This window comes from Eleginops maclovinus, chromosome 5 (genome assembly GCF_036324505.1).
Source record: "Eleginops maclovinus isolate JMC-PN-2008 ecotype Puerto Natales chromosome 5, JC_Emac_rtc_rv5, whole genome shotgun sequence".
NCBI lineage: Eukaryota > Metazoa > Chordata > Actinopteri > Perciformes > Eleginopidae > Eleginops > Eleginops maclovinus.
This window is the reverse complement of record NC_086353.1, coordinates 21,707,403-21,718,190: the sequence shown is the minus strand read 5'-3', so window position 1 is coordinate 21,718,190 and position 10,788 is coordinate 21,707,403. Positions and strand designations below refer to the sequence as shown.

Genomic DNA, 10,788 nt, shown 5'->3' with positions numbered 1-10,788 from the left:
TACCAGGGAGCATCAATGTCTCCGATAAGGTATGAGCTACTGCAGTAGTACCAGTCTATCTGAGGTTGGATTTACAAATAATGGCAGATGAACGTTTGTCAATACATGATGAAGTTGAGCTGCACAGCCTCAGCAGCTCAACTTCATCATCTGGTTCAGCATGTTTCAGACACTCCTGTCCATACCTCAACACACACACTTTGCCTTTCTTGTAGTAGTGCCATATTTCAGCCAGACATTTCTCATACACCTATGTCATCAGTTGCATAAATACATTTCGTACCAGACCAGTGTGTAAACTAATTGATCTTTATTTTATGTGCCTGATAATCTGACCAGTTTGTCTCCTGACTAAATCCAGCTGAATCCTACAAAAACATATATATTATGTACAAACATTTCATTCATTAAGCGATTGAAAGGGAAAAGTCAGCTAGAAAAGTAGAAAACACTGATCTGTTTGGACAGCAGATGAAGGGGAATGCTGTACGGTTGTGGAGGGAATTATTTCAGTTGTTGGTCCTCTCACAGCTCGTTGTGCTCCAGTCCCTCTCGAGAGATCTTGTTGGACAAGTCCTGCATATGTTTCTTCATCTGAAATAAAAACAGCACGTGTCAACATTAGACTGCGAGGCAGATTCCTGGAGATCTTTGGTTGAATTTGCGTACTGGTGAAGAGTTTACAAAAGCTCTGCCCTTGCGCTGATGCAAGGATCAGAATTGAGTGTTACAAGCTAGGACTTGAGTGGTTTGCATCTTAAATTGTGACTCAATATAATGGGAGGCCTCAATTACTTTATAGTACACTAGTAATGCTTTGAATATTTGATGGCACAACTATAACTAGATAAGAATGTAATGTTCAAAACTGTAGCTGGTTTATTAAATAAAAAGTTATACCATTGCCCATTTTAACCATGTTTGACTTATTTCAGCCCTCTTGGTGTACTACAACACCAATGATGCACAATTATTTATCTTTAATTAACATGCTTTACATCAGAAGTATGGTAATTTGGTTTTAAGCATTTTTTGATAACATGTGGAAGTATTACATATTTCTGACAGGGTCAACATACTTTGTGTGTGAGGTTTGATCAAAACTCATACTTTGCACTGAATACTTTGCATGCACGCAGACAGCTACTAGACAGCAGCTTTGTGCTGTTTGATGGGAGAATGCAGAGTAAGAGCGTACAAACACGCGTTGTTTCCCACCCTACCTTGTAACCCATCTCCCTGGTCTTCTCAGCGATGGTGTTGTACTTTTCCTGGTTCCTCTTGATGTGCTCTTTGTCTCCTAAAGACTCCACGTGTTGCAGCTTCTGGTGGGAGAGCTCCAGCTGCTCCTGGTAGTGGCTGTGCTTCTCCACCTTCGTCTCAAAGTGGCGCAGCTCCTCCTAAGTGAACGAGGAGAAGCGGGGCGGCGAACAGAGGGGTGCGAGTTCAGTTCACCTTCAATTACATGCACAGCTGCACAGGGGCGCTGATACGCATCTCAAGTAGTGAATAAAGAAGGAAACATTACATCGAAAAGTGGAGTTCAATCTTATATGTGACATTTGGAAGCCAGAGGTCTTAAAATGAATTTTTAAACAGAATCCTTCACTGCTATTCTCTGTTCATGGACAAAGGGTGAAGGGACAGATAGGAGAGTGGAATACTTGGGAATTTTAAATGTCTAATGCATAAAAAGTGATAATAATGTGCACCCTTTGGGCTTACCCTACATGTAAAAGTAGTACTTAGTAGTTAGAATGCAGCACAAAAACTGTTAGAGAGAAACTAATCAGCACTGGGAGATTCACCTTGAGAGAGTCCAGCTCGTCCTCGGTGAGGTTTGCTCTCTTGGCTGCCTCCCACAGTTCAATCACCCGGGGCTCCCGAAACTCTGCACAAGAAAAACACACAGGAGCGAAGATGAAGAGTTCAACAGGTCAAGAGAGTTTGGAGCCTCACTAAAACTTTAAACACACTCTGAAAGACAATACACACAACAAGCTAAGTTGCAAAAAAAGGGCCAAATATTTCTTTATTTTCCTCATACTGCATCACCTCTTTTCACCCTCTGTCTGAAACCAGAGCCCAGTCTGCTCTGATTGGTTACAGCCAATTGGCTGTTGTGATTGGTCAACCACTTAAAAATTATCCCGCCCCTAAGCCTATCATGTGTTAGCAAATACAAGTGGGAGTGGTGCATAATGATGTAACTATGTTACAGAATAAACACAGGAGTCCAAGGGAGCTGTTTCAGGCAGGGCGGGGGAGAGAAACTGCCTTTGGAGGTTTGAGCCTTTTCAGACCATTTACATGCACAAAAACCTATACAACACACTAGAGAAAGGGAAACCCACAAAAGCCTTACAGGGTCCCTGTAATAATTGTCCAATCTAAAAATGGGAAAACTGCTTGCAATCTCGTCCCTGCTGTCCAAGATTGCTATCCACTCGACAACCCTGTAAGCTGCACGTATAACAGAGCCAGAGGAGGCAGGAAGTGAGGGGAGGAGGAGAACTAGTGGTAGATTGAGAGGCAACCTGGAGGGGGTTTAAAGGAGGGGAAGTGAGGGAGTCAGGATGAGTCAGCAGCAGGTGCATCACCATCATCTGAGCTCTGCAACAAGCCTGCACAACTGAGACTTAAACACATGCTGCAGAACACTCAACACACACAGCAGCATGTGAATGATAAACACTAGAACTATTAGACAATTAAATAATGGAAGTAGAGTTTTCTCTGAGTAAAAACGCACGAGGACAAGGTTTAGCGAGTTTCCATGAGTGGATGGATGAGGCTTGGAGGGCTGAAATCACTTAAGCTGTTAGCATATCAATGCTGCCAGCTGTGACACAGCAGGGTCTGACTACAAATCCCAGTGATTAAGATGATGGGATAAACAAAGACTGTGTGTGTGTGTGTCTCCCCCTTACCGCTGTCTGTAGTGAAGCCTTCGTGGCTTAACTTCCGCAGGCGCTCGAAGCCCTGGTTGAGGTCTGTCATTTTCTGCTTCAGGTCCGAGTGCCTCTGGTGCAGCACGTGCTCCTTGGTGTCGCCCTCCAGGGGAGAGATCACATTCTTGTGGATTTCTTCTGAGGCGAACACACGGAGGCAAAGAGGGGGGGAGGTGCAAGGGCAGGTTAGTGTGAAATCAAGCAAATAAATGTAGTATGCAGTTTCATTGTCTGCCATGGTCCATTCTGCAGAACTTGTCTCAGGTCTGCATATTAACTGATCCTTACCCTGGAAATAAACTATCTGAAATCAAAACAGAGGCGCCACAGAGAAGAGGATGGACATCAGTTATTATCTGCCTCGTGAGACTATTCTACTTTTTGGGGTGTTCCCTTTCCTGCAGTGTGTTATACAGGTTTTTGGGCATGTAAATGATGTGCAAATTCAAAAATTCTCTCTCACACACTCCCCCCCCCCTGCCGGGAACATCTCGATTGGACTCCATTGTTTACTTCCATATCAAAAGTGACATCACTAATTAACACTAATGCTGCTATTAGCTAACACTCCGACACATATTTCTCTGGTTTCAGACAGAGGGTGAAAAGAGGTTCTGCAACACAGGCGGTATGAGAAAAATAAAGAGCTTTTTGAACAAATAGCACAAAGTACAATTATGAAACCTGAAAACGAGTAGAATATGTTCTTTAAATGACTCACAATATGTAAAGTTTGATATAAATACATAAGAATAAGATTACAAAATTAATTGACAGTTAGGCCACAAGTTGGTTTGGGAGGTTGGATAAGAGCAACAAGAAAGAACAGCATTTAATAAGCAGGGTTTAGCAGTAGCAGTAAAAAAGCTTTACAAATGTTTCCTCTATATATATATATATAAAATCACTTTTTATTCAGGAAAACCTTGAGTAGCCTTTACATCTAATCCTATTATGTCAACGTGTTTGTGAAAGAGCTGTCCGTCTTAAAGGTGAGGAGATAAAAAGAGCACACAGGTCACCCGGACAATGGTTGGCATTTAGATCAAAAGACAAAAACATGACAAGACAAAGACCGGTGAAGGCAGAGAAAGAGTGTGTGGGTGGTGGGGTGGGGTTGTTGTGCAGGTGCATTAAACTCCCCTCAAAGCAACATGTGATGGGCTCTTTATTTTTAATGCATCAGACGGGCAGACAAACACCCCTGGCTGGCTCACGGAGAAGAGGCTGAGGAGCGGGAGCAGCAGCGTTCTGACAGGAACCAGCTGCAGAGTGTCAGGCACGTCAGGGGAAGACGTGCCTGTCCTCGCCGCCTCTTTCTCAAGCACAACAGAGCCCGTCTGAGCGCTCAGAACTCTCTGCTTGATGTGTTGTGACAAGCGTAGAGTGGTGGGTAGCAGCGAGTGCAGCATGATACCTTCCACCTACGAACATGACCACAAGACTGAACGTGCAGACGGAGACAAATCCTACTTGGGTCAGATTTTTGGAGGATGAGTGGAAGTGGAATTGATACATTGAGCGAGATACATCTATTTTTCCCTTTTTTTTGCATAAATTTGCTTTGGAAGCTGAACTGAAAGCTAGAAATGATAAATATGGCCTCATTGTGCAACAACATTTCTCCATGTTTTAATGAATATGCAAATGATAAACTTACCATAATAATGGCTGAATTTAAAAACATAAAGTGATAAATAGCAAAGAGGAGGACAGGGATTAAGGGCGCTTAAATGTGGCTTAAAGAAGCGCTGATATAACTGACTCCTCTGCAGCAAAGCAGAGAGAGACATTCGCTCACCCTCCGTCCTGCTGACCGTGTCCATCAGGATGTTGTACTCGTGCGTCTTGTCCTTGTGGTGCTGGAACTCCCTCTTCAGACTCATCATCTCCTCGTCGGAGAACTTCCCCGAACTCTTGGCCTGGAGGAGGGAACGCTCAGAGATGTCAAACTTTCTTAAAGCATATCCTCCAGATCTAAAGATGTTATTTTTGCATAAAGGGAAATTAGCTGAAACATTTGAACTATGCTTAACATTTAAATTGGTCAGAGATGCTTTTTTTTTTAATGGCTTGTTAAACATAAGCATAACATTTCCATATGACTGTAACTTTTCTTTATTGCATTCTATAACAGGATCTCTTCCCCATATGATCAGCTGTGACGCTGCCTGGTAGGTCATGTGGTATTTTTGTTTTGTTTTGTTATTTATATGAATTATCTGTGCGAAGTCCTAAAAAGCCAATAAAAAAGTAAAAAGTAAACCTATATTAATTATCAAGATGAACTATTATTAGCAACTCTCAGGTGGATAGTGATGTTTGTCTTGTGTGCATGTAGGGTGTGTGTGCGCGCCGCTGTCCAGGGTACTGAAAGCAGCGATGGAGGTATAGTACAGAGGGACATACTGAACAAAGCCAGGTTTGTCTTTTTAGAAGCTTCAGTCTATTTCATAACTATTTTATGGGCATAATCATGAGCAAATGGACTATTGCTGTAAAACGTAATGTACTTATTGCACATTTTGTTGGTGTAGACACAATGTAAGCACAGTATTTCGTTGTCAATGTCTTGTGGCATTTTGATCCACAATTGACTTTGGGCACAGAGACTTCAAGGGCCTTTGGGACATGTCCTGCTTGACAATGTATGGTACTCCTAACTGAACCGGAAGAGAATAGAGGACTCTAAAGACACAACTGCTGCGGATATTGGACTTCACCAGGAGATCAGAAAGATGTTTCTTAGCTGCTGTTTTTTAATTACTGACACTCAGTGAGAAATGGATGGGCTGACACTCAGTGTTACTATACCACTATGTGTGTGTGTGTAATATATATGCATCATGTGTGAGAGGGATGGATAGTGGCTCACTGTGAGCCGGCCTGTACCGTTCGGTGAAGCAGTTTCTGTATCCTAGCCAATGCTTCACTATTGGCTATTAATAGATATAATTGGTTGCTGCGTAGTGCTGCAACCGTGTTCGGCACAAATGTCAACTTGATAAACTCATTACAAAAGGTCAAGGTCACTGTGACCTTCACACAAACCAGCAGTGGCTCAGTCAGTAGGGGCTTGGACTGGGAATCGTAGGGTCACCGGTTCAAGTCCCCGAACAGACTTGAAAAAACATGGAAGGTGGACTGCTACTTGGAGAGGTCCCAGTTCACCTCCTAGGCCCTGCTGTGGTGCCCTTGAGCAAGGCACCGGACACCTCCAATCCCCCCTCCCCATTGCTCCCCGGGCGCTGCACAATAGCTGCCCACTGCTCCTAGAACTAGGATGGGTTAAATGCAGAGGACCAATTTCACTGTGTGTGCTCTGCTGTGTGCATGTATGTGACTAATAAAGAGGGTTTCATCCTCCGATTCTATCTATCTAAACGTATCATAGGGGAAAAGTAAGGACATTTTGAACTAACTGGTTGGCACACCACTACAAAGCTGTAAACGTATGTTTGGAACAGTTGGTCTAAAAACTAAAAAGCTGTCCCAAAAGACTCTGCTCCTGAAGGAACTTCAGACTTGAAACGCATAATAACGGAAATCCTTATTAAGCTGCAGTACACCAGCACAGTTCCACATTTTCTTTTTCTAACCAGCTGCATATGTCCTGTTATATCGCTGCCATATTACAAGAGTTTGAAATCACTAGAGAGCTGTTACTGTGCATTGGAAGAGTTGACTTAAAGACCCCTCTAGTGCTGCTGAGTGAGAGCCCTGTAGAGACTTCAGTTCATTGAATAGTGACAATTATTTTTGAGCTGTTCCAGGGGGCATGTGTTTATTTAACTTGTTTCAGATTTGTATTTCCTAGCAGAAACATGAAGTACAGAGCCTCACAGTGCCACAACAAAAAATGCATCACTCTCAAAACATACTGTCATATTTCTGTTCCTCCTCCCTCTGCACACATTCGCACCTTGTTCCAGAGTTTGTCCAGCCTGGGATCCTCAAATGTGTCTCCCTCTATGGTGTCGTGGTCCTTCAGGTGGTTGCTCTCCAGTGGTCGAGTGTCTCTTTTGCCATCCATCCCATACTTGGCCAGAATCACTACAAAACATAAACATCACAGAGATTTTACAAAAGAATGCTTTGATGAATGAGCCTGACATGAGCCTGCGTAACAACTCAGGCTGTCATGATGGGACACTGGTAAGTAAGATAAGCCGTAGTGACTAATCAAAGAAAGAAACACTTATCATCAAAAACTACCTGGAGGCCCACAACCCTTGACAGCCACTCATTACTTACTCATTAAGTCACCAAGTATTTTTAAAAGAACTGAAAGGGGAGTGGTATCTTTCATGCAGCTGCTGAAAATAAAGCTGAGAGAAGCAGTCTGGGAATGTAGCGGGAGCATCTGAAAACAAAACTAACTTCACTTTGTTCTCGACATAAGCAGCACAGAGGAGCTGGTTTCATCCATGGGTTTTGCAGTGCTGCCCTTAACCTGGAAAACGTGTAATAATGAGAACAGAGACGAGGAGAAAACACTCATTTACCCTCCCGCTTCCAAACTCAACAGAATAAAACATGAGAAACAAAAGAAGACCAATTTATGATTTGAAATTCATTAAAACTCTTACATACATTTCGAGGGAAGGTAAAAGATAATGTTGCTACTCGGTTGGTATTTCCGTAGCCAATTAGTTTAATAGTGTCAGTGATGTGCAATGTAGTAGCAGTTTAGTCCTCTCCATAACTATAAAGATTTGGACTTTGCTCTGAAGAAGCTCTGCCCTCATTATTCTGCTCTGGTAAACCGTTTTTGCGGCTGCTGATTCAGCACCATCTCATCCATGAATGTGACTTATTAACTAATCATACTTCATTAGAGAGTTTCCAGAGGCAGGAGCTCATTTAAAATCCTCATAAACAGGATGCACAAACCTGTAGACAATCTGTGCACTGCTGGCAGGCTCGTATATTTTGCATTTTATGAGGCTTTCAGCCCAAGTGCAATGAGTGCAAACAATGAAACATGCATCTGAGACCAACCAACCAGGTGTCAGGGTGTGTCTCTAGTGATAGAGAATCAAGGAGAAGTGTTAGGGAAAGAAAAATATGACAGACAGAAGACCCCAATTAGACCGATTCAAGTAGGATCCAGTGGGGAGAAGTTGACTTGAGGCCCCCTTAAAGGTTCATATTTAACTAGCAGAGGGTGAACCTGCTGCTCCGCCTGTAGCCGGAAGGTCAGTCCAACATCGGGGGGGGAGGAAGGAGAGGACGGTTGCTGCCAGAGGGCAGGAAGTGTCCACCGGCTGCTAGTGGCAGAATGCTAAACTGAGAGGTGTGTACAGCCAGCTCATTGCCTGCAGGTATTTTACACACAGACACACCATCCGGACTAAATCAGGAGGACATTGATGATGCTCGGGCTCTACCCGCTTCACTCCCCGTCAAAATGTCTACAAAATGAGCTCTCTGCAGGGTTACTGGGCTAAAAGAAGGGCTGCATGATTTGGAAAGATGAACTAATTGTGATTATTCTTGACTATTTTAACTGCAATCACCATATGATTTGAAGTATAATAGGGGAGTGACCATTTTTAAACACTATTAACATTAAAACATCTATTAATATGATCAAGGTTTTGTTTTTCAAGAGGCTCTGTGACAAAAAACGTTTTTGTATGAGGTCAGAAGAACACCATGTGGAGATCGAGGATTCCCTGCAGTTTTAATCATTTACAATTTTTTGCCCTTACCAAATATTGTGCTTTTTTGCAATTTTGATAACATTTCAAGTAACTGTGCAGCTTTGGGGTAAATGATTTAGAAATAAGACCAGGAGCTTTGTAATCAAATGTACATCAATGTTTCTTTGACAATGTTTCATACGTACTGTACATGCTAAACGTAAATGCTTCAGTTTCAGAAGGAGACCTCGTAAGGAGGCCTTGCCAACTTCGACAGGGATTATATTTCTTCTTGTTGGCTGATGCAGCAGCAGCAAAGTAATACATTAGCTATACTCTCAGCCAAAGGGCAGCATTAATTACGCAAAATATCCTATCCAGAACTTTGTATTCCACGGTATGTCGTTCTGTCCCATTATTACTTACCCTTTAAAAATAACAACCATTTAAGTAAGTGATTAACTATCCTGTTGTTGAAAATTCACACACTTTGACTAAAATAAAACTCACCTCAATCTGCTGACTCAATGGATCTCTTTAGGCGAGTGGCTTTATATGTAAACCACAACACTAATGAAGTTCCACACTTCCACTGTCTTAACCTTTGCTTTATTTGGAAGAGCACAAAGAGACCAGAGCCTCCTGATACAATGCGTTATTAGTAATTCTGTATTTGTTAAGGTAGGAATGAGCATTACTTTCTCATTTGCAATGCTTTTTACTTAATTTAGCTGTCTCACCATTAAAGTTACGTCGGAGCTGGGCCTCTTTCTCCCCGTTTTCATCCAGCCCCTCCACCTTCAGCTTCTTCCACTGCAGCTCATCTTTCTCCTGGAGCTTCAGATCACTGTGCAGCTCGGCCTGCCGCACCGGGGAGAGCTGCATCTATCATGAACAAAAGGAGAATAAGAGAACACGTACACTTTAGTAAAACAAAGTGGAAAACAAACTTGAGGACAGTTAAGGGTAAGGAGTGAAGAAAACCAGACAGTGTGTTCTTGAAGTGTGAAATTGGTCTTACCATTTTAACAAAAGGCTCTCTCTAATAAACTCTCACTCACAAACCACTGTGTTTCTTTTATTTCACAGTTGGTTATAGTCATTATTACTTTAAATAGAATACTACAGTCTTCTATTGTGAACCCTTACAGGAGTGACAGGGCATATAATTGACTAATTCAAAACTGTAAATTGAGGTTAGACTACAAATTATACAAACTATTTTCCCCTGCGCAGGCAAGCACGCACGCGCACACACAGTATGTAATTAGGTAACTAAGGATTTAAAGGATTTTTGTCATATGCACAACAGCTTCAGCGTACATTCTGGTAATGACAATCACCCAATTCCCAACGCCCATCACAATAAACAAAGACAAAGTGAATAATGTGCACTTGAACCTCTGCACTTGTGGAAAGTAAAAGTGCATCTCACTATCTTATTCAAACCTAAGGCTATATCTTCATTAAGTCAACTACATATTCCACCCGTTCTGTAGCTTTACAAAGACGGCAGTAGCCAGTGTTAGCTGTTACTCTGTTAACTCACTGACAGCTAAACGTGTTAGCTTCACGTTAACAGTACAGCCAATAGTTTCTGTAAGATACATACCCTTTTAGCCTTGTTCCACACCTGGTCCAATTTAGCTATCCTAAATTCCACCGTATGCCCATCACTGGACTTCTGCTCGTTCACTTCACGTGAGTATTTCCCGGCCATTACACCCACTCCGAAGCACAAAGCAACAACTAAAGACGACAGCTTCATTTTAAAGATAACAAGCCAACGAAAGAATATAAAATACTAGCTAAAAAGCACATTTGCCGAACAAATGCTTCTGTTGTTGTAGCTCACTGGAGTACCACAAAGTCATGTGCTAAAAATGGGAGGGCACTTCTTTAAGCCGTGCATTCTGGGATACGTAGTTCTTTCTCTCAGTCCATGTGTTATCAGTAACGAGGATGCGACTTATTTGAACTACAATTCCTGAAATGCCACTGTGCAGTGTTACCTGGCAACTGAAGAACTCTGAGCAAATAGAAAGCCTCCACGCGTTTCACGTGACTGGTCTCGATTATGTTTACATAATTATTTACGTTACAATAAGGAAGGAGATTTACCTTAAAAGCCATTCCTAAAAAATAATATAATAACAGATATTATCGCATGTGTCATTCAGCAAAATGTACAG

General features: G+C 42.2%; 1 protein-coding gene across 2 annotated transcripts; it reads right to left on the bottom strand.

Annotated features, from left to right (window-relative positions):
- Window positions 1-295: 295 nt before the first annotated feature.
- Window positions 296-10,504, bottom strand: lrpap1 (low density lipoprotein receptor-related protein associated protein 1). Of its 2 annotated transcripts, none has more exons than XM_063884710.1 (8): window positions 10,209-10,504; window positions 9,337-9,481; window positions 6,874-7,004; window positions 4,753-4,873; window positions 2,931-3,089; window positions 1,809-1,891; window positions 1,224-1,400; window positions 296-594 (listed from the first exon to the last, which is right to left on the bottom strand). In XM_063884710.1, the coding sequence occupies exons 1-8, from the start codon at window positions 10,362-10,364 to the stop codon at window positions 526-528; spliced, it is 1,041 nt and encodes a 346-aa protein (XP_063740780.1). In that variant the 5' UTR covers window positions 10,365-10,504; the 3' UTR covers window positions 296-525. The 2 variants fall into 2 exon arrangements, with proteins under 2 accessions (XP_063740780.1, XP_063740781.1); XM_063884711.1 differs by having other exon boundaries at window positions 2,931-3,086; window positions 10,209-10,503.
- Window positions 10,505-10,788: the final 284 nt, after the last annotated feature.